The sequence below is a fragment of the Rutilus rutilus genome (assembly GCF_951802725.1).
Source record: "Rutilus rutilus genome assembly, chromosome: 23".
NCBI lineage: Eukaryota > Metazoa > Chordata > Actinopteri > Cypriniformes > Leuciscidae > Rutilus > Rutilus rutilus.
In genome coordinates, this window is record NC_140233.1 from 7,123,984 (window position 1) to 7,148,397 (window position 24,414).

Here is a 24,414-nt window from a genome sequence, read left to right on the forward strand (position 1 = left end):
TAAATAAATATATACACTGGTTTAAAATGTAAAAATTAAATAACGTTAGAGTCCCGCCGTTATGGAGCACACATAATTGTACATAAAAAAAAAAAAAAAAACGCGAGAAAAAAATAAAAATTGAGGAAGTGAGTGTGTAGAGGGGCGAGCCTTGCTGTGACGTCGACACAAGCCACGCCCACCAATGCGTTTGTTTACAGAAGTACAGGAGTGAACTGAATCTTTTGCACAACGATCATGTAGTTTACACTCATAAGTACTTTAATCTGAAATGTTATTATGCCTCGACGTGCTAATGAAGATACAGCACCCCTGCTATCGTCCACTCATTTGGACGAAGACGGTAAAATGCATTATTAATCATGTACAATGTGTGTTTATTATTACTGGATGTCCAGTGGTTGATATCCCGGTGGATTGTGTAAGTTAGATGAGTATAATGTTGACTCAAACACTTTTCACCAGTTATAGACTATTAACTGTTAAATCTGGATCCAGCATGAGGGGTTTTACCATATACACAGTCGCTGTTTGGATTTAAAGAAGCAAATGCTTAAGAGTCTATGGTTGGATCATTATTAGCATATTATATATTTGGCAACAGTTCTTCTGACTCTAATTGATGGAGTGTGTAGCTAATCATCTCTTAAACAACCATGTAGGAAGACACATCATGATCATATTCCAGGATGACAATGTCAAGATTCATCAGGCTCAGATTGTGAAAGAATGATTGTGAGGATCATGAAGAATCATTTTCACACATGAATCGTCTCCTCTGAGTCCAGATCTTAAATTCACTGAAAGTCTTTGGGATGTGCTGGAGGAGACTTTACAGAGTGCTGGACTCTTGCATTGTCAATACAAGATCTTGACCAAATATTGATGCACCTCTTGATGGAAATAATTGTTGTGATGTTTACTGATACATGATGTGTCCATCAGATGACCAGGTGTCCAGTAGACAGAAACTTTCTTATGAGGAGGCTGTTGAGAAAGCAGGTTAATTTTACCTTTATGTTTTTCCTACATCTAGTTTCATACGTTCGTCCATATACGCAGTGGTCAGCGGCGCTCATGCTTCTGTCTGTCCGCAGGGTTCGGACTCTTCCATTGGCTGCTGTTGGTCGTCTGCGGGTGGGCGAACGCCAGTGATGCGGTGGAGATCCTGTGTGTGTCGTTCCTCTTGCCCACGGCACGCTGCGACCTCCAGCTCAGCTCAGGCGACATGGGGCTCCTCACCGCCAGCATATTCCTGGGTTATCATCTGTCTTTCTTTGTTTTCTAACCAAATAACTGTTAAAAATAATCAGTTATGGACGGTGTTGCATTTTAAGAAGAGAACATTTTTCTTAAACAGCAGGACAAATGAGGAAAATGAAACATTAACTTCTCATTTTTATCATGTAAACTGTTAAGTCAGGTCAGAAATGCAGTTTGTTCTCTATTTGGTTGAACTTTGAATTGTATTTGCCTTATCAGATGTCTGAAAGCTGCAGAGTCATGCTCATTGTTTTCAGTGAGAGTTTTAACAAGAAATGCATAACTGACTGAGTGATTGAAACTGCTGACTTAACTGTGTCATGTGATCATTTCTCATTCTGCTCGGTAAGATAACTAGCATCTCCTCTGACAGGGATGATGGTGGGCGGTTATGTTTGGGGGTATCTGGCTGATCGCAGAGGAAGGCGGAGCGTTCTGGTCATTTCTCTGGCAGTGAATGGCACGTTTGGGGCAGTGGCCAGTTTGGCCCCGAGTTTCTGGCTCTTCCTCCTCCTGCGGTTCTTCAGTGGAGTCGGGTAACCACATCCCAAAAGAGTTTTTACATGCATTTTCAAGGTTTAGATAGATATTATGCAGACAGAATCTCTACTATGAATGCATCTGTGTCTCGTCTCTCAGGGTCGGCGGATCCATTCCTGTCATCTTCTCTTATTTTTCCGAGTTTCAACCACGTTTGCGGAGGGGAGCTATGATCAGCGCTCTCGCCACATTCTGGATGGCGGGAAATATTTTAGCGGCAGGTAAAACCATCATCCTCTGAGCTGAGAGAGGAGCGCCTCTAAAATACTGGCTGGAAGGTTGCACTAATCTTTTTCTGTCCATTTTTTGTTGTTGTTGTTATATTGAAACATGAGCAGTAAAGAATACAATCAGAACATCTATAACTTTAACCAAAAAAAAATAAATAAATGAATAAATAAAACTGCAACGGCTATATAAATAAACAATAAAAACATGATAAAAGACAAAAAAGACAAAATACATAACCAAAAATGTATATAAAAAAAAAATACAAACAAAAGATAAATAGACATAAAATATATACGCTTTATAGAATGCATAAAGACTAAATTACATAACCAAAATTAATATATGAAAATTCAAAATATATGTAAATAAATATAAAAAATATCTTTTTTAAAATAAAAATGCATTAACTTTATGCCGAGACATAACCAAACATTTTATAAATGCATACATAAAAATGTAAGATATATAAATAGACTTAAAATAAAAAGAATATTTTCTAAAAAAAATAAGAATGAGACAAAAATACATAACCAAATATATATAAATGAATAAATAGAAATGTGTATATTATATATATATATATATATATATATACTGTATAACACAAAATAAAGTTAGTGCTGTCAAATCGATTAATCTTAATAATTACATTATTTATATAAATATACATACTTGTCCATAAATATATTATTGTACGCACACACACACACACACACACACACACACACACACACACTTATATATATACACCATTGCTATGTGCACAGAACATTCACACATAAATATTGATTTGAACAGGTATGTTGTGTGTTTTTGTCCAGGTGTGGCGTGGATGGTGATTCCCAGAACATCTTTGAATGCTCATTGGGGCTGGTTGGATTTTCAGAGTTGGCGTCTTTTTGTGGTCCTCTGCTCCGTCCCCAGCCTGTCATCAGCACTCATCTTCAGACTGTTCATGCCGGAGAGCCCGAAGTTCCTCATGGAGGTGCGATACTGACTCAACTTTCACTGATTCCATTCATGTATCTGAACAAGTTACATTGGGGTCCGTTACCGGACGAATGATTGTCAGGTTTAGCGGCACTACTTCATTAGGTGTTTCTTTTCCACAGGCCGGACGTGAGACGGAGGCTTTATCTGTGTTTCAGAAGATGTTCAAACTGAACAACAGACATGCCACAAAACCATTTCCTGTGCGTAAATCTCTGATGTTTGCTTAGTTCCAGGTCAAACCATCCCACTGTTCTGTTCATGAGGGAAACTGTGTTATTTAGATGATCAGTTGATGAAAATGAGTTTGTGTTAACAGGCTCTAGGTCTTGTGATCAGACCCCAAGATGATGAAGAGAAAAACAGACCCTGTAGCGGCTCAAGATGTCAGCGGTTTAGCCATCAACTCAAACAGGTTCGGATCACGTTTGATACGTTATCGAAAAATGTTCTTAGAAAGTATTACCGAGGTCCTGATGGTGTCGCTGCTTCTTCTACAGGCGCTGGACCCCATCAAACAGCTGTTTGTTGGACCGCTGGCTTCCAGAAGTGTCGTTCTGCTGATTATATTTTTCTGCATTTCATTTGGGTAAAACCTATTAAAAGCTAAATATTCTGCCATTTTAAGGTTGATTATTTTCTCTGAAGTCCACTTATAATGTTAGTCAAGGTTTTTGACACCAAAGAAAGCCATAATTTAGTTTGACATGGCCATTTCCCAGTCTCTCTGACCTTTAAACAGGCTGTATTTTGCTACTATTTCATGACTTTAATATGTAATATATATATATTTATATATACAGTATATATGTAATATGTACTTATCTGTATAGCACTTTTCACAATACACAGTTTTTAAAGCAGCTTTAAAGAAAATCATTGATATTTATAATATGTTAATATCTTCGTGCCTTATAGTCACATTTAGTAGATTAGAGCTGGACGTTAATATAGTTTACATTTTGCGACGATTCAAGCAGTTGAGATTTGCTATATAGTATATATCGTCCTATATGCAAGTATACTGTATGTATGCACTTATATATCTAAAGAGCTGGGCGATAATATAGTTACATAATAGTATATGTATTGCTTTACATGAGTATACTATATATATGTAGAGACGGTAATACAGACATTTTTGCATTTTTGCAAATCGAACAGATGAGATTTGGTATATAGTATATATTGCTTTGCATGAGTGTATTGTGTGTATGCAGGTAAAGTAGGAAGTACTATATATCTCTGCTCTGTTGTGATTGGCTAACCTCCACACAGGCTGCTTTTGCTGTTGTACCTTTAATATTTCTAGTTTTAAATCTGTTATGATTAGCTAACTTCATTTTTCGATTACAAATAAGTATGATTAAATGATGTAAACCTCTCTGTGCAGGTATTATGGGTTATGGATGTGGTTTCCGGAGCTTTTTAAGAGAGCCGAGGACGGAGGGTCTCCATGCACCAACACGTCTCGAGTCCAAAGCTCAGAGAATGAAAGCTGCTATCCAGTCAAAACTGCAGGTTAATATTACTAAAACAGACTGATCATTATTTGTCTCTTTTGTTGTCATCATGATCAAGAATTTTTTTTTATAATAGCTTTGTGTGTTTTGCAGTATACATGGAGGGTTTTATAACTGCGGCTTCAAACTTGCCGGGAAACATCTTCACTATCCTGCTCATGGACAGAATTGGCGGGAAAATTCTGCTGTGTTAGCACATTTTGCAGCTTAATATACCTCATCACCACATTAATTATTGCAAAATATTAAAGAACTAATAAAGCGCACTATAAAAGTCCATCTATAATAATGATTTTTTTTTCTGTCCGGTAGCCCTCAGTTTGCTGGCGTCCAGCGTGAGCGTGTTTATCATCTACATGGTGAAGACCAAAACTCAGAGTCTGATCGTGTCCTGCGTGTTCAGTGGCGTTTCTGTCATCTCCTGGAACGCCCTGGACGTGGTGGGGACGGAACTTTACCCCACACAACTACGGTAAACCCCAATATTCGTTTGTAATATTGCTACTGATTTCACATGCAAAGAGGTCAGCCAATCATAATTCCAAAAGCTTGGATTAATGAAGCTTTTTTAAATCTTTTTTTAAAAAGAAGTCACCAAGGTTGCATTTATTTGATTAAAAATACAGTGAAATATTGTGAAAAAAATACATAATTTAAAAAAAAACCTGTTCAAATGTAAAATTCCTGCGATGCAAAGCTGAATTTTTTTAGTGTCACATGATCCTTCAGAATTTTTTTTTGAAGGATCATGTGACACTGAAGACTGGAGTAATGGTGCTGAAAATTCAGCTTTGATCACAGGAATAAATTACATTTTATAATGTATTAAAATAGAAACCAGTTCTTTTAAATTGTAATAATATTTCACAATATTACAGTTTTTACTGTATTTTTGATCAAATAAATGTAGCCTGTGTGAGCAGAAGAGACTTCTTTCAACAAAATCTTAATTATTTGTATAGAGACTTAATGAAACTTTGACTAACTTTATATGAAAAATAAATAGGAAAGTGTAGAATATGGCTTCTTTAAATAGAATTCAGAGAACGAAATGAATGAATATATTAATTGCGGTTTCTGTTTTGTAGCTCATCAGCTCTGGGGGTTTTCACTGGAGTGGGCCGCGTGGCAGCCATCATGGGAAATGTTGTTTTTGGGCAGCTGGTGGACTCCAACTGTGCCGTACCTCTGCTGATGGTGTCTGCGCTCCTGCTGGCAGGAGGACTGGCGGCTCTACGCCTGCCTCAAACCAAACAGACAGAACTGACATGATACGGCCAAGCCAAGCGAGGCATTCTGGGACCAAAATACCAAACCAAAGAGCTTGACAATTTGCAGTTTTGCCTTAAAGTTGCACAAGTGCACTTTGAAAAGTCGACCTGAAGGTTCCACACACTTTTTGCCATGTTTTCTGTACTGAAATCTTTAGTATCAGTAATTCTTATTGGCAGCTTAAAGCCTTATTAAATTAAATCTTGAATATTTAATAAATATTACGTTCAAAATCTGTCCTCAACCCATTTGACTTCTGTATAACAAGTCATAAATTCTTATTTTTAACAACATTTTTATTTTATTTCAGTTAATTGTTATGGTATTAATGAATTTTAATAGTTTCTAAATGAATTCATAGGATATTCAGTTGACTTTACATTTGTATCTAATTGCATAATTCCCTTTAGAGTGATTTTTTTAATATTTTCTAACACTTTCATGTGTGCACACTAAAATAAACAGAACAGCCAATGGATTGATGCTTCAACAACTTTATTTTGTCCAATCTGAACATTTGTAAATAACCATGGCAATACTTGCAGAGTAATGAGGTAGAGACTTTGAAAATCTAAAAAGCGGCTGCAAAAGGCAACAAGGAAGAGATGATGCTCTTTGGCACAGCGAGAAACCAGAGCGGTGCAGATTTACTGAACTAAGGTTAGGAGTGTTTAAAGCAAAATACAAAACTCAATGCGAGGATTTCACTTCGATCTGCTCTAACAAACAAATTTAAAACCACTGGCAAACGTTTCCCTAGTGTCATGTTTAAAAAAGTGCTACGATTTGATAAAAACTATGTACAGCACAGAGGTCAGAGTAACATCCAGAGTTGCTAACAAGAGTTGTATTCAATCTGATGGATGGTTGACGGGGTGCGGCGGGGTGGTTGCTAAGCAACAGCATCAGCCAGCTGTGATGTCACTTCCTGGAGCATTTTACAAGCCAAGATGCTCATCAACCATTTAATAGTGTTAAAAAAACAAAATAAAAAGGCCCAAAAGGAAAAGACACTGAGACAGCCCAACTTAAAAATCTGTTTAAAAAAAAAAAAAAAAAAAAACTCTAAAAATCACCAGCTAACCAGCCAATAATAATAATAAAAAAAAAAGGTCTGGAAAAGCTGGTAACAAAAAAGAAGCCGAAGGCACCGACTGGCATTTGCCTGCAGAGGGTCAAAACTGCGAGAAACTAATATTCTGTTCATGCAAAATTTAAAATACAACTCTTAAAATCAGATATCCATGGCGATGGCTGTCTGGTTAACTGTGCAAGTGGCTCAGCATCAACGAACCCTTTAGTGTGCATAGAGCCTTAATGAACGAGAGCAGTGCAATACAACGCAATAACCTCCTCAAGTGTGTCTCCCCTGTTTCCGCCCAGACTCACACCAACATCCTTTCAAGAAACAGTGAACTCAGTCCGGACTCTTCCCCACGCCGCTGACGCTGACTGACGCTGGGTTTAGTGGGGGTTCAGGCCCTTCTGGTTGCGCATGAGTGGCTGATGGCTACTCAAAACATCCAGAGAGTGACGCCAATGCCAGCATGACCGACAGTGGTATTTAAAACAAGCCTGAAAAAAAAAAAAAGAAGAAGAGTTGAAGAAATATACATATAAGTGCAATACGTAAAGAGTGTGGTTTGTTAGGTGCTTTGTATATATCAAATTTCAACTTAACCCAGTGAATCAATAATCGAATCAATTCGCTGTCAACCCAAAGATTCACAGCCCTACTTATTAGAAGCATGGCCACAATAAAGAAATACATTAAAACCTTGAACAAACAATGTTTAAAAATTGTTCATGTTCACTGCCACGTTGATAATGCAAATGTACAGTAAAATAACACAATGTGAAAAGAGACTTAAAGGTGCAGTAAGTGATTCCTGAGAAACAGTTGATATCTGAAATCAACCCAAACAAACACACCCCTCCCTTCACAAACACTCAATGCAAGGGTGGGTGCTTTATCATAGCTGAAGCGAAGCAAAATAATGCTTTGCGAAAAATAAAGTGAAGATGATGAATGAACGTCAAGGAAGAACAAAAAATTAACATTCAGTTTGTTGGCAGTCTCCAGCAGCTCCAGATAAACAATGACACTCAAAACTGTCCTGTTACTGTAGCTAACATTACAACAGCATATCTTGGTTCTGTGAAACAGCAAAACCAATGTTACTCACGAATGGAGCAGAAACAACACAACCACAGGTTTTTTAGGCTCGATGGTGTTTTTAGCCCCCAATGGCGCCTTCCAGGCAGCTAACCCCAACCTCAACCTTAAACCTACCCATCCCCTCGCTGCCTGGAAGGCACCGTTGGGGGCTAAAAACACCAAACACCGTTTTATAGGCCTAACAGCTTCAGTCTCTCCAGAGCTGAAAATTTTTTCTAAAATTAACGCGGGTCCTAAAGCCTAAGTGGACACCCCTACTGCTGATTGGCTCACTCTCTCTCCCCCCCATCATGAGTGGACACGCCCCCTACTGCTGATTGGCTCACTCTCTCTCCCCCCTGTCATGAGTGGACACGCCCCCTGCTGCTGATTGGCTCACTCTCCCCCCTATCATGAGTGGACACGCCCCCTACTGCTGATTGGCTCACTCTCTCTCCCCCCTATCATGAGTGGACATACCTCCTACTGGTGATTGGCCCGATTCTCTCCCCCCTATCATGAGTGGACACGCCCCCTACTGCTGATTGGCTCACTCTCTCTCCCCCATCATGAGTGGACACGCCCCCTACTGCTGATTGGCCCACTCTCTCTCCCCCCATCATGAGTGGACACGCCCCCTACTGCTGATTCCCCCACTCTTTCTCCCCCCATCATGAGTGGACACGCCCCCTACTGCTGATTGGCCCACTCTCTCTCTCTTGCCCCTATCATGAGTGGACACACCCCCTACTGCTGATTGGCCCACTCTCTCTCCTCCCACATCATAAATGGACAAGCCCCCTACTGTTGATTGGCCCTCTCTCTCTCTCTCCCCCTATCATGAGTGAACACACCCCCTACTGCTGATTGGCCCTCTCTCTCTCCTCCCCATCATGAGTGGACACACCCCCTACTGCTGATTGGCTCACTCTCTCTCCCCCATCATGAGTGGACACACCCCCTACTGCTGATTGGCTACAAGCGTGTTGTACTCGGAGTGATCCACTTTCAACAGCGTTTCTCAGAAATCACTTACTACACCTTCAAAGGGCAGAATCATGCTGAAACAAAGTGACCTGAGCTGTAACTCTTGATATGATGCTTTACAGTGTTCATACCTGGGCCCTACAGAAGAACGGGCCGGGCTGACTGTTACATATTTGGCACATGGAGTCATCCAGATACGGGTCAATCTGGATCTACAGAGGGAACAGAAAGAGAGTGAGGTAAAGATACAGGGGATGATCTTTGAGGCTGTATATTCGAGTCCTGCTCTTCTGTACCTTCTTGGTAAACTTGCATGTTTTTATCTGCACAAACGCCCCAGTCACGGCTTTCAAGTAGCTCCTCTGGCTCCTAAATGTCACTCGTCCAGAACCTAGACGAACAAATGCAACACATTCACTCTATGGGAGTAGAAATATTTTTAAGGGCCATTCACACCAAGGACAATATCTATAACGATAATGATAAAGATGTAGTTCTAAAAATCGTTCTAAATATAAAAGAATAGCAGAGTTCACATCACAACAATAACGATAACGGCACAGATGAAAGATATCAAATCATTTCCAGAATGATTTTTTTCCAACTAATGAACAATAAAAACATTGACAGCCAATCAGAATCCATCCTGCTTTAAAGAGCTCAAGCATTTAAAGCGGAAGACTTCAAAACTGCAGCGCACGCTTAGAATAAACAGAATGATATCGTGCGTTGGTGTGGACGCCAATATAGTTATAGTTATCACTCTTGGTGTGAATGGGCCTTTAGGGTGTGTGTAGTTTGGTTCTCTTTTTGGACCACACCAAAAAAGAAAATGATACATCTAGTCCTGGTTCACTTGGTGTTCACACTGTCATTTTCAACAACAAACCTTAAGATACAAAACAAAACCAATGGCTTTTATGACGTATATTTTGCGACAGAACTTACCGAACATCCAAAACAAAGCTGTTTGCTTGGGATAAACGTGCTCATTATAAGTGCCTTCATATGGTGGTGTGTTTTCTACCAACTGACAACTCATGAAGAGTTTAGAAAATGTGTAAAGGAGTCAAAACAGCATCAGGAATCCCTCCGTCACACACACAAACGAAGATCTACAGCAAAAAGACACTAGCCGCGTTTCCATTACCCTTCAAACTGCGCAAATTTAAATTGCGAATTGAAAATACGCCCAATGGAAACACGTAAATTTCGCAAAAACTCCCATTTATCGCAAAAAAGTTTTACGCTCGCATGAGGTGGTTTTTCAAGCAATTTGAAAAATAAATATTTCGCAAAACTGCAATGGAAACAGTTTTTGCGCATTTACAGGTCACCTGACGTAGATGCCGCTGTATGTTTGGACAGAATACGAGACAGAGTTCTTTATTAAATTCATAAAAGACAGAAGAATTACAGGAATAATGGATTCTAAACCTCAAAGAAATGCCACAATCAAGACCTCGAAGCAGAAATGAGTGAGAAACACCCAGAAACACCTCATATGTGCCGCTCTCAAGTATAAGGGTCTTTCCTAGTCATTAATGATTGGATAACACACATACGTCTCCTTCGATTAATAATAATGGCCAGTGCAGTAGCTGAGATATACATTAAGCTACTAACGTCCGTTGCTATGACTTTTTTATTGACTTATCGCAAGAGGAAAAAATTACATTGTAGTTGCATAACATCGGTTAATGGAAACGGCGTCATTTCGCAATAGTTTTTTTGTCGACATTTAGAAGAAAAAAAAAAGTTTTGCGCAAATCTGTAATGGAAACGCTCTACTGGGCAACGTAGTTCATGTGATGAATGAACCATGTATGCTTGAGCAATCTGTCCTTTTTATGGTCCTGTTTTTAGCTTGTTTAGATGTCTTTGGTCCGTGTTGCGTTCATATATCATTCAAACCAAACCAGAGTTCGTTTGTTAGCAGACAGAGACCCATCTTTTCAGGACTCTTGATCCGCTTGTTTGGTGCACACCAGGGTTCAGATGGCAGCATTCACACTTATTCAAATGAACCGCACTAACAGAGCAATCACGCTAGAGTTTATTTTATTCTAACCAAACCTGCCAAGTGTGACACACACCACCAATTAATATAAATGAAAGAAGCGTGCACAAACCTATGGGATATTTGTGCTTGTCTGTGTCGATGCCTGCGTACGTGACCCCTCCGAAGAGATCGTCCATGATGTGGGCCAGGCCTTCTGCATTCAGCATCCCGTGCAGAGCGCCCACGAACACGGTCCTGTTGCGGCAGAGACGCTGGGAGGGACAACGGACGAAATTGCTGTCCGAGATCACCCACGGGATGACCTGCACCTGCAGTAGAAGAAGTGAGAGAGCGGGGTCAGAGGCCAGGGGGCAAAAACAGTGTGTTTAAGTGCATGATATTCTCACATCTTTGCTGTGGATCCGCCTGCTGGACAGTTTGTAGAAGAACTCGAGATAATCGTCAGACTGCAGGCGGTGTTGAGTACAGGCCTGCAGGAGCATCTTCACTGACTTCTCCCAGTCAAACAGCAGGTACACATAACCTACACAAACACAATCGCTTGTAACACAAAAATATGTATATATGTGTTTTTTTATGTATTATGTTTGACACTTATTGCTTGTGTGGTAATTTATTAATCACAATAAACATGTATTTTTCATTGCATTTACAACCTCTGAAGCATTTTCTATTAATTTAATCATTTTTGTTTATAAAAGGAACTTATGATTCGTGGAAGTAAAAAAAAAACACAAAGAACCAGGTACAAATATTAATACAAATATATAACTCTTTCCCCGCCATTGACGACATTTTTTCGGCTTTCCTTGTTTACGGTAGAGGGCGCTATTACACATCTTCTGAAAGAGTAGAGAATCTCCAGATCAAAACAAGGGATATCATATGTAAGCAGATGCATATGTAAAATAACGTAAACATCAACATTAAACAACATATAAATCAAAACTGCCTAATGTTACTGAATGAAAAGTCGACCCAGGGCGAGCTATAGGACTGTGAAGCTTTGGGGTGTTGATGGACTCGATCTACTCCATCTATGATTTGATCATCGTTCTGAATCCCATCTGGATGTAGTCTTTGACAAAAACGTGATTTCCTCAACTTTTTGATCAAAATGTTGCTTTATTTATGAAACATACCCACATTCAAGTGATGGTTCAAAAAAAAAATGCATGAAGCTGGAATAAAACTTCTTTTTTTTTTAACAGAGGGACTGATGGATGTTCAGATATTCATACAACAAAATATTCTGGGGGCCATGAAACTTTTGTGAAAATTATCAAAAATAATTTGATAACTTTTGATCCTGGAAACTTTAAAAAAATATATATAAATGTTAAAATGTATCAATATATTCATAAATATATTCAAAATTACATAACTATGGATAATGAAAAAATATGTACGTTAGAATATGTGACCAGTCACGGAAAGTAGGGACACAAGTCGGTTCTGGGGCATTTTGAGTTATTCACATATTCTGAAAGTGTAGTATTCAAGCTTTCCAATGATGTGTAACACATGTAAATCTGATAATATTTGGAGAAGTTGTGGCCATTTGAAGGTAGGCACTCAAAAAAAACTGAAATGGTAGAAATCTGCTTCTAAAGATTGGCAAGTTCTCGCCCTTCTGGGAATGACAATAGGGCTCATTTACATCTCATTTAGATAAGTCATACCCCCTGTAAAGCTCCCCCGTCTCCCCCTCCCCCTGAATGTACCAATTCTACAAATTCTCTAAATAAAACATTTCCAGTTAACTGGCAGAGCATTCATTTCGTTCGTTTTTTAAATAAGATACTAGCGCTGAAATGTGTGTTGTTGTTTTTTTTAATCAAGTGATCAAAGTGCTCGTTGCCGCGGCGCAGATACAGTGTTTACTCGTGTGGCTCGCGCACACACTGCATTGTCTTCACTCGACGCTCGCTTCAATCCGTTGCGTTGCGGTCGGATACTCTCTATTCGTTCTGTTGAAATAACAAAATAATTCAAACGTTTGCATGTCCCTGCTTGATATACAACCACTGATGAACATAATCGTTTTGATGAGAGAAAAAAAACTATACGAGAAAAAAAAAAAAAAATCCATACAAGGGCGGATTCGAACTCTCAACCTCTGACACGGCTGGCGAAAGCTCTACCACTGTACCATTCATATACACGTTAATCATAAAGGCGGATCTATGTATTGGCACTGACAACAAGTATTAGGCTACATCTCATTAAACGACAAATTAAACCCCATGTAACCTACTATTTAAATCGATTGCTGGACATCGTAATGTTATTGGCGTCCATGTTCATTGAATTTTGAAATCAGATAGAGCCGGCCAGAGCGCTGCATAATAAGTAGCCACGCCGGCTTATTCAGTATGGAAATACACACCGACAATGACACGCCCCTACTGCGTGCTAGAATCTCCGAAAAACAAGCCGATTTCAAACTCAAAATGTACGCTTTTAAATATACCAATACTGCTATCTCAAACATGGAGAGGCTTCTTCGTGATCTCAACTAACAGATTCTGCAAAAAAAAAACGCTTCTTTCTCATTTTGCTCGAAAGTTGTGCTGCCGACTTGTGTCCCTGGTTTCCGTGACGGGTCACATATTATAAAAATCTAATTTTAAATGTATTAATGTTAGATAGATGTTGTTGAATTGTAGATCCGGAGTTGTTACCTTGAGGAGGACAGCGTGGGTGTTTTCCATCTTTACCAGGCCACTCGACTTTCAATGGACCAAACACACTAAATGTGTTCAACAGACTCGCTACAAAGAGAGAGAAAAAATGTGTCATTCACAAATCATTTGTGTTCAGTTCAGTTCTGTTTTCATGGACTTTGTAGTTTGCACCACTTTGTTTTTGATCCTGTTTCCTTTGTTCCCATTTCTAGTTTTTTTTCTATGGTTACTCATTGGTTGACTGATTAGTCCCCACCTGTGCCTTGTTTTACCCCTCTTTATCCTGTGTATTTAACCCTCCTCAGTTTGCAGTTCAGTGTCATGTGTTGTCTTTGAGCTACTGACCAAGTAAGTGGTTACGTTTTCTCCAAATGTTGAGTTTATATTTGTATTACCTTCTTTGTTTTTGGTTTTTGTTAAAGGGGTCAAGACATGAGAAATCAGAATGAAGGTTGAAATTTTTATTTTATTTTTAATTAACATTTATAAGTGAACCTCAAGGAACATATTAAAATAATAATAAAAAATCCATGTCATGACCCTTTTAATAAAAGGGCTCAAAATGTATCCATCTCCTTTCTTCCTCATCACCATCCTCTGATGTGACGCATGATACCGAATAACAATCTCCATCTCAAATGTGTGTTTGTCAGCTCACCCTCTGTGATGTCCCATGGCACACCTCCCAGGAACACTTTACAGGAGTAAACGGGGTTTTTGTAGTGGCGTGGAGGAAGTTGCCCTTCCCAGGTGTAAGTGGCTTCATTCACGGCTATGAGACGCAGTCAATCATAAAGTCACAACAATATCAGTAACAACTGGACAGAGTGCAGCAACTAAATGCAAGAGTTTTAAGATGCATTTTAATGTTTAACCATTTTAACCCTGTAACAGTTGACATGAAATACTTTAAAAAAAAAAAATTTAATGGAACACTTTAATTAAGATTAAGACAAAATATAAAGTAATCTAAAAAAAGTTTGCATATGTTTTTTTTTTTTAGTACCATATTTGATACATCAGGACTTTATGATCTAGTGAGAATATAGCTCTCATTCTTGAGGAGGAAAAAACAGCTCAATTTTATTCAGAGGCTCAAACTGAGCAAAAATATGCTTTTAATGTAGTTGCTTATTTATCCACGACTTTCCCGAACTCTGACCTTTCCCGTGATCGCTATGGCAACGTAGAACAAGCCGGTAACGAACTTCCGGTTTACGTTATCCTGAAGATACCGCTAACAGAGAGCCTCAACAAGCCCAAACAATTTGCTTGGATAATGAGTAGAGCTTAGATTGGGCCCAAAAAATCAAGCCCGACCCTACCTGAGCCCGTTGTGTCCGAGCCCGGCCCGACACATGAGCCGAGCCCAATTTAGACCCAATCATTTTTAATACGTGGGCTGTTATAACCTATGGTTATAACCAGGGGCGGCGCCAGATAATTTTTTAACGTGTGCTGAGGGGGTGCTATATATAATATATATATAAATACTTTTAATAAATGAGCAAAAATTGGCCACTTAATATTTAATATTCAATTATTTTAATGATCACAATTAAAGTATTAATTTTATTAAATTGAACAAGCACAACATTCGGCATTCAATCAAATATTATTAAAGATTTATTATTAATAATGTTATTTCAACACAATATCTCGTTATTTCGACATCAAATGTGTGCCGAGTGTGCGTGCAATAAGCAAGATGTGCATTTGTAAATCCAGTGACACGCGTGCATTGATTTTTATTAATAAACTAGTGTTTTCTGTCAGTGTCTGCTGCAAAGATGAAGATGATCATGGTGTTCACTTTTCATAATCAACATAGATGGAAAAAATTACATTATAATATTTGAACAAATATGAAACTAAATGCTCTTATTTAATGGCTACAACAAATATAGTAGGCCTACATACTCTCTATTTGTACAAATTGCTGCACATTCAAGTTAATTCTCGAATTAATTTTCACATTATTGAAAACAATAAACATACCACTTAAAAATATATACAGTTGTACTGCAGTTTTTTCTAAGTAGAGTTACAAGAAACACTCTTTCTGCGTAGAGGGTCCGTTTATGTTGGAAACAACTCCCATTCATAAAATCCTTCAGTTTTCGCGTGTTGTTTGTGCACCTGACAACGGTACACGTTGAGCCACAAGGAGCCATTGCTTATCTGTCAGCATTACTACTTGTCAGTAATCAGTTTCACCCGTTTGTACCGCGACGCAAGTATCCCTTGTGTGCAAGCTTCATTGAGCGTTACGCTAAACCGGAACTGAGATACCGGCAACAGGAAGTATCGAGTGTCATGGCGACGCCCATTAAGACTCGCAGGAAAGTTGTGGATATGTCCAAAAAGTATGATGAAATGCTTGTAATGTAAATCAATCAGATCTTTATAACAGACTACTTGCATAAAAAAAGCATATAAATATCTGTTGTTACTCTATCTGCCAAATAATGTCTTAGTAAGTTGATTTAATTGCTTAGTTTTATGATCAAATCTCTGTAGTTTTCATGTACAGTGATTGTGTACAACACAATATTACTAACAATATAAAAGTTATTTTCACTTTTACTTCTTCTTCTTCTACTTTTTTTTTTTTTTAATCAGCAAAGATTTCACAACAAAAAATACATGTGAACCAAGACCTGAAGTTGAACGCTTACAATTACAATAAAAGGCCTTTTCAATCAGACGACAGAAGGCATGTAGTAGATTGTGTGCAACAGGTTTTCAGCAGTTTTGATCATTTTAAGGCCTTAGAAATTTGCTAATCAAATATGATACAATAATAGGCTTTATATAGGGTTAATTTGATATGGCATTTTACAAAATAAATAAACTAAAAATGCACCTCAAAATATCTGTTCCATTGAGCTTTTTTTTTCTCTCTTTTTTTAAACGTCACATTTAAATAGCGCTTTATACAATATTCATTGTTTATTGTTAATGTTGCAAAATTAATGAATTAAGTTACATTGAGTGTCATCATGCTTATTGAATCTAATAGTTTAGCATAGCTGGCTATTGTAACTGTACCTGCAGCTTGTTTATGAAGTTTGGCCTCTCTCTCGATGCAGAACGAGGGTTTGTTCAGGCTCAAAGTGTCCCAGCCGGGCCAGAAGGGACCTGTGGACCAGCACCCAAACACTGACCCTTCAGCCTGAGCACTGGGAGCGTTCGTGAAGGTGGTTAGTGGGTTCTGCTCCAAACGGGCAACTGCGTCCAGTTTCTCACCCTCCGCCTGCAGTTCAGGCAGCACCAGGGGCGACGGGGTGGAAACTCTGAGAGAGGCCTGATGGAGACGGACACACTAATAACCGCACTATAACTACTGAAAAACTGACACTGTGGAGAACGGAATCTGTGAAAGGTTCCACTGCACTCTTTTGAGTTCCGTATCCGATCGGAATGTTGTTGCTCACCAGGTGTTCGGATCCTGAAGAGAACACGCTGTTCTCGGAGTTGACGGGACTGCTGGATCCAGAGTGCAGCAGAGAGTGAGGCTCCAGCACTGGTATCAGACTAGAGAAGCGCTCCAGTGGATCCGCTCTGGCTGCAGAATCGTGGGCCTGGAAAGCCAGCGGCTGAACCGGATCATCGCCTCGTGAAGCACCAAACAGATTAAATGCTGCGGGAGAGAATATGTCATTAAAAATGTCAGTCACTGACAGCAACTTTAATTTCTTAAAGCGATGTCACGTTTTTTAGGCTGAAACATTTTTTGTCACATACAGCAAACATCTCCTCACTATCCGCTAGCTGCCTGTCCCCTGAACACACTGTAAAAAAACACAGTCTCTGTAGACAGCCCAGGCTCCACTAACGACAACAAAAACAAACTGGCCCAGCCTGGACCACGAAACATAACAAACAGTGTTCCAGCCAATAACCGACAAGAGTGATTTGGGGGTTGGGGGGTTAGTGCGCGTGCACATGAAGGAGAGAGAAGCATGAAGAGGGAAGTTAGCTAGAGGAGAGATGTCCTAGACAACGACAACGACTAACGTTAGAATTATATTCTCTTGAATTTTGATATGGCCGACACACGACCAAAGAGACGACGTTCCGATGAACAAATAGCAAAGAAGAGGGAAAAGGAGAAGGAACGCACGGAAGGAAGGGAGGGGGAGGGATGAGGAGGAGGGAGGGAGGGTCGAGCTAGCCTCCGTTTTGTTTGACAATACTTCGAACGTCAACTAGAAGTGACGTCACCCAACATCGCTCAGAGCACCTTTAAGTGGCATATCATTTTAGCGGAAAACAATAACTGGGCAAAATGATGAAAATGTGTTTAGAAATGTAAAATATTTAACTTTACCCCACTTTAAAACGTTAAAAAAAATTATTCAAAAGTGACACTAAAGACATTTATAATATTACAAAACATTTCTATTTTAAATAAATGCCGCTCTTTTGAACTTTCTATCGAGCAAATATGTAAATGTATCACTGTTTCCACAAAAATATGAAGCACCACAACTGTTTTTAACATTGAAAATAATGAGAAATGCAAATCATCATATTAGAATGATTTCTGAAGGATCATGTGACCCTGAAGACTGGAGTAATGCTGAAAGTTCAGCTTTGATCACAGGAATAAATATAGATATTAAAATAAAAATTATGGTCACAATTTAGATTAGGGTCCAATTAACTATTAAAGGGATAGTTCACCCAAAAATGAAAATTCTGTCATCATTTACTCTCCCTCAAGTTGTTCCAAACCTGTATGATTTCCTTTCTTCTGCTGAACACAAAAGAAGATAAGAAAGTCGGTAACCAAACAGTTGCTGGTCTCCATTGACATCCATAGTATTTTTTTTTCCTACTATGGAAGTCAATGGGGTCCATCAGTCGTTTGGTTACCGACTTTCTTCAAAATATCTTCTTTTGTGTTCAGCAGAAGAAAGAAAGTCATACAGGTTTGGAACAACTTGAGGAAGAGTAAATGATGACAGAATTTTCATTTTTGGGTGAACTATCCCTTTAACTACGACTTTTGCCTTAATAATCTCCTAATTACTGCTTATTAATACTAAAGTAGTTAAGTTTAGGTATTGGTAGAATTAAAGGATAAGATATTAATAGGTATTAATAAGCAGCCAATAACCTAGTAATATGCATGCTAATAAGCAACTAGTTAATAGTGAGAATTGGACCCTAAACTAAAGTGTTACCAAAATTATTTTAAGCTCTTGAAATAATAGCATATAATGAGCATTAATAGCTATATTTTAGAAATTGGCCAACTTCTGGCTCAACCAGTGCTGTGAGTTTAGGGTTGGACTACCTGTTTTTTTCCAAAAGATGGCAGACAGGGTGGGTGACGTGTTTTTTATTTGAGCATTTATGTCTGCTGCAAATAGCAGCACAAAAATAACACTGTTATCTCTATTCCTGTGAAAAGACTGAATGAATGGGAGAAGTGCTGGATGAGACAGCAGAAACGAGCTTGGTGTGTGTGTGTGTGTGTGTGTGTGTGTGTGTGTGTGTGTGTGTGTCCCTCTTTTACAGGATTTGGGTCAGAACAAACCTAAGGCACATCATGGCTTTCATTTAAAACACGGATGGACGCACTCATTTACGCTTGTAATCTGAGATAGGGAAGCTATAGGGAAAGTCCAAATGAAACGCATCCCAACGCTGATGAATCCAGCGGTCTGTCCTCGGTGATCGGTGTGAAAATGATTAGTCATGAGAGAGAAATCAAGATATGAGACACCACTACAGCTCAGACCTTCCAGAACAATCTTTTAACACACACACTGCAAAAAAAATTAAAAAAATCCAACTGAAAATCCTTAAAAAGTGTTAAACAATTACATGTTTTTTCCATTTAAATGTAACAATGCTGAGAGAGATTTATGCTAAAAAAATAAAATAAAAAATATATAGCTACTATATATATATGGAATAATATATAGATCATTTATAATGTAATGTGCATTTAAATTAACTATATATATATATATACATGCATAAATCTCAGTTAGTGTTGTTAAATTTAAATTTATAAATAAGGCTTATACTTATATAAAAATATAGATATATTCTCTGACGTCAAGTCTTATTATCTTGACACAATTTTGTACTATTTGTATTATAAAATATAGTCTATGTTATTATTTATATCATTTATTTTGTTTATATATCATATATTCTCAGATAATCAAGAAAAACGCACAGATTTTTTGGCAATTCACTCACAAACTCACAAAGTGTCTGAAACTAGCTTGAACAGCCAGATAGGAGCGGCCATACACAACTGTAAACATCACGTTTAACACTCAGGTTCACTCACCGGGCTGGGTCGAGCGCTGGGGATCAGGGCGGCTCCAGGGCTTCTGGGTCCAGCAGGGGAGGCTCAGAGACAACAGGCCCAGACTGAGCTCATCAACGCTGGGCATGACAGCCACGGGATCCTGCTGCTCTGGAGAGAACAGCATTCTGCTAACCAGCGGAGAGCAGCCTGAGCCCGAACCATCTATGTGTGTGTGTGTGAGAGAGAGAGAGAGAGAGAGAGAGAGTTACAGAGGCACAAAGACACACAACCGAACCTCGTTTCCCATACCGACCTGCCGTTGGTCCAGTGGAGGTCATTATACCGCTGTGTGTTCATCACTGACCTGTTAAACATGTGACCGCCCCACTGAAACCTCACACACTGCTGCTAGTGCTAAAACCATGCTCACTCCATCACACACACACTCGGTCTGCCAGAACAGCCTCACCACCTCCCGTCCCTGTGTGTGTGTGTGTGTGAGAATCACGTGTTCTGTCTGTCTCTCTGGCCCGTCTCCCGTTCATGGCCTGACTCAGCAGAGAGACAGACAGAAGGGGGCAGGGCTTCAATGATCACTATGATTCAGCTCATTTGACTTCACACACACACTGCTGAACCCAGGCTGTACCAGACACACCCTAGAGTTGGACTAAAGGGGCGTTCCCAGCTAACATGAAACATATCAGAACTTATGGCAAGGTTCTCATAAGTTATGAACGAATGTTCGTCCAGTAACGTTAATCAGTTATCAGGGGCCTGTTGCACCGGCTGTGCGTAAGTTACAACTTAGCCTAGTTTAGACGTAAAATGCGCACTAAGTTTTAACTTACACACTACTATATTTTTTGGGCGTTGCACGATTAAAGGAATAGGTCGCTTAAAAATTACAATTCTGTCATCATTTACTCACCCTGTATGAATTTTTTTCTTCTGCTGAACACAAAATAAGACATTTTGAACAGGTGATGGACCCCATTGACTTCTATAACATGTTTTTTCCCTACTATGGAAGTCAATGGGGTCCATCAGCTGTCTGGTTACAGACATTCTTCAATATATCTACATGATAATGAGATTTACACTCGCTTTTATTTTAAGAGAGAGAACATTATGTAAATAGATGACTTTGTTAGCAGCTCTTCAACACGCGAGCACGTCCTTGTGTTCATCGGTCAGTGTTGTATATATCATATAAAATCATTCATAATAAATCTTTTCTTTTTTTTTTCTATAAATGTGGACATTACGGTCTAATTTAAGTAAGAATGTACGAATGGCTGGTGCAACCCAACCCAAGTCTTTAAAAATGTTCTCAAAACATCAGCACAAAAACATTATTATACATCTTTTTTTTTTTTTTTCTCGCTTAAATGATTTAGTTGGTCATTCGAATTATGTTTTTTTAATTTTACTACTTGTTTCAGAACGTTCAAGAGAACATTCAAAATTAGCGTTCCCATAATATTTGCAAAATTATTAAATAGAATCTTCCCTTAATGTTCACATAACAAAAAAAGTTTTTAGATCAAATTTAGATCATCCTGATATATCAATAATTTATTAATTATAATTTATAAACTATGTATACTCTATATACAGTGTATATATATATATATATATATATATATATATACAGTGCTATGCATAAGTGAATACACCCATGCTAAAGTTGACTAAAAAGAGGAATAAAAAATCATATTTTGGAAATTGAACTTATTGCCTTAATTAAAAAAATTAGGAAAAATCCAACCTTTAAGGACACCAATTTTCTTTGTGAATGAATAATGTATCGTAAATAAATAAATGTTCTTCCTTAAAATACAGGGTGCATAAGTCTGGACACCCCTATGTTAAATTCCCATAGAGGCAGGCAGATTTTTATTTTTAAGTATTTAAAAAAAAAAGATTTTAGGATACTATGCATCCTGATAAAGTTCCCTTGGCCTTTGGAATTAAAATAGCCCCACATCATCACATAGCCTTCACCATACCTAGAGATTGGCATGGTTTTATTTCAGTTAGCCTAATAGCTAGTTTGATTTGCATTGAGAGATGATCTTATGGAAAGTACCCCATGCCAATCTCTAGGTATGGTGAAGGCTATGTGATGATGTGGGGCTATTTTAATTCCAAAGGCCAAGGGAACTTTATCAGGATGCATAGTATCCTAATTTTTTTTTTTTTTAAATACTTAAAAATAAAAATCTGCCTGCCTCTATGGGAATTTAACATAGGGGTGTACTCACTTATGCACCATGTATTTTAAGGGAGAACATTTATTTATTTACGATACATTATTCATTCACAAAGAAAATTGGTGTCCTTAAAGGTTGGATTTTTCCTAATGTTTTTAATTAAGGCATTAAGTTCAATTTCCAAAATATGATTTTTTATTCCTCTTTTTAGTCAACTTTAGCATGGGTGTATTCACTTATGCATTGCACTGTATATATATATACACACACAAATATATATTAACTATACCTAAACACAATATTCATTGCCGTTCTAAAATAAATTTTTCTTTTGCAAGCTACATTATGTGAAAGTGAAATTCTGTCACTTTCACATTGTTAGAAAAAAAGTTGATTTTATCTTATCAGGATAGTGAAAAGTGTGCATTAGATTCCAGCATCTGCAGGTTTGCTAAAACAGTTCTTAAATAGCTATTTGTATATTGGGTGACTTTAGTCTGACTATAGTCACACTAGTCTAAAACTCTTGTTTCAGAATACGAGCAAGTACTATATTTCTAAACAGAATACTACCAAAGAATCTATTCATATTAGTTATTGCTGATTTCAACATTATCTAGTTATGAAAAACAAAAGTTGTGTCTATTAATTTTATGTAACGGATCTGAGCTAACATGCACAATGAACAGTTGTATTTTTATTGACCAGCGTTAACAACTCGCTTTATGTTGTCCTTACTGGGACCTTTAGTCTTAACTTTAGTGTAGCCTATCTGTGTGTGTGTGTGGATCTCACCTGTTAAGTTCTGCTGGTTGGCCCCTGTAAAGAGCCCAAAGGCCCTGTGAGCTCCAGGGTCTCCATAAGCAGCATGACGATGATTTTTCACCCTCTGTTAAAAGAAACAGTATGACAGTTTGTTCTATGCGAACATGGGTGACAGAACTGTCAAAATGGCTGAACATTTCCTTAAAGTCTACTTGTAACTAATTAACTAAAATAATTCAAGAAATTACTGGGACGTACAGCTGAAAAATAAGGCGAGAACCTACCAAAGTATGAAAAACTCCACTTAGCCTACTATTAACATGAAGTCTGTGTCTCAAAAGCTATGAGCTCACTGCTTAAAACAGCAATTAGGTGCGTTTATATGATTTATCTTCCTAATTTTTTTAAATTGCATGCATTAATGTTCATCATCTTTTTTTATTCCTCTGTGTATTGTCTCTGTTGTTTGCCTCAATTTGTGTAGGCTACTTTATGTTTGCAGTATTTTTATTATACAGAGCTAAGCTGCAAATGTGATGATGATATGCAATTCGCGCCAATACAAAACTGAAACTGAAAGTTTAAGACTTTTTCATACACAGATTATGTCTCTTACCCTGCAGAAATCCATTAGAGCGTCTAAATGCAGCTAAAAACAAAAACAAAAACAAAAACACGACAATTTTGACTTTATAATTTGCAGTTCAGACGCAAAATGAGTGTAACGCTGCTGCACGACACACCAGGATTCAAACCAGAACACGTTAGAGAGTCATTTTGCGTTGAACAGGTGCATGAGCTCAGCATTAGCACATCACGCGCACATTGCGAACATTCACGCGCAGAGAACGAGCTATCAAGATACAGTGGGGGTCGGGGCTAGTTGTCACACGGGAAGTTGTCACGACTCACGAGGGTTATATAGGCCTATTGCAGTAACTAAAATGTTTTTTCTCTAATAGTAGTTTAATACATGCGTTTTAAATGCTTATATACATAGGAATAGGTGTATACAATGTATTAGCCGCCTACAATAAATTCTGTAAACAATTTCTGTCCTCAGAAATGGCCGATAAAAATGGCCGTTCGATTAATTGTTTTGACATTCAAATAGTTTTACTATTTAAATTGGGTTGAAAGGCCCTTTAGGCTACATTGTGACCGCTATTGGGGCATGTTGTCACACGTGCTCAATGAACTGAATTCCTGTTTTTCTAGACAATAATGGTGGAAATGTTCAATTGATTTTTGTAGACTTTATGTTTTTCGTCTATAATAGGCCTATACAGAAATTGCGCTTCATAAATACACCAACTGGAATAAAATGCGTGACAATTACCCTGCATTAATATCAATCCACATTATAAACAATAATTCACATCAAAGTTACATAATAAAAAGTAGACATCTTCATTTGAGTGTGTGTTCTCTTTTATTGACATTTAAAACTCTTTATAATAAATAGAGATATAATATTCAAAC

At 38.1% G+C, this 24,414-nt stretch overlaps 2 protein-coding genes across 3 annotated transcripts; one reads left to right on the plus strand and one right to left on the minus strand.

The window, feature by feature from the left end:
- Nucleotides 1-169: 169 nt before the first annotated feature.
- Nucleotides 170-6,297, plus strand: sv2 (synaptic vesicle glycoprotein 2). Its single transcript, XM_084398044.1, has 13 exons — nucleotides 170-343; nucleotides 946-1,002; nucleotides 1,098-1,259; nucleotides 1,637-1,799; nucleotides 1,903-2,024; nucleotides 2,856-3,019; nucleotides 3,147-3,227; nucleotides 3,344-3,439; nucleotides 3,525-3,613; nucleotides 4,418-4,545; nucleotides 4,641-4,736; nucleotides 4,860-5,019; nucleotides 5,636-6,297. Exons 1-13 carry the CDS (start codon nucleotides 280-282, stop codon nucleotides 5,817-5,819), a joined length of 1,566 nt encoding a protein of 521 aa, XP_084254170.1. The 5' UTR covers nucleotides 170-279; the 3' UTR covers nucleotides 5,820-6,297.
- A 2-nt stretch (nucleotides 6,298-6,299) lies between these two features.
- On the minus strand, nucleotides 6,300-23,652 carry cpeb1a (cytoplasmic polyadenylation element binding protein 1a). Of its 2 annotated transcripts, XM_084398042.1 has the most exons (12): nucleotides 23,549-23,652; nucleotides 22,963-23,056; nucleotides 19,991-20,173; nucleotides 17,112-17,317; nucleotides 16,726-16,981; nucleotides 14,333-14,446; nucleotides 13,672-13,761; nucleotides 11,374-11,510; nucleotides 11,097-11,295; nucleotides 9,261-9,355; nucleotides 9,096-9,176; nucleotides 6,300-7,394 (listed from the first exon to the last, which is right to left on the minus strand). In XM_084398042.1, the coding sequence occupies exons 1-12, from the start codon at nucleotides 23,561-23,563 to the stop codon at nucleotides 7,284-7,286; spliced, it is 1,581 nt and encodes a 526-aa protein (XP_084254168.1). In that variant the 5' UTR covers nucleotides 23,564-23,652; the 3' UTR covers nucleotides 6,300-7,283. The 2 variants fall into 2 exon arrangements, with proteins under 2 accessions (XP_084254168.1, XP_084254169.1); XM_084398043.1 differs by lacking the exons at nucleotides 22,963-23,056; nucleotides 23,549-23,652 and adding an exon at nucleotides 20,265-20,407.
- Nucleotides 23,653-24,414: the final 762 nt, after the last annotated feature.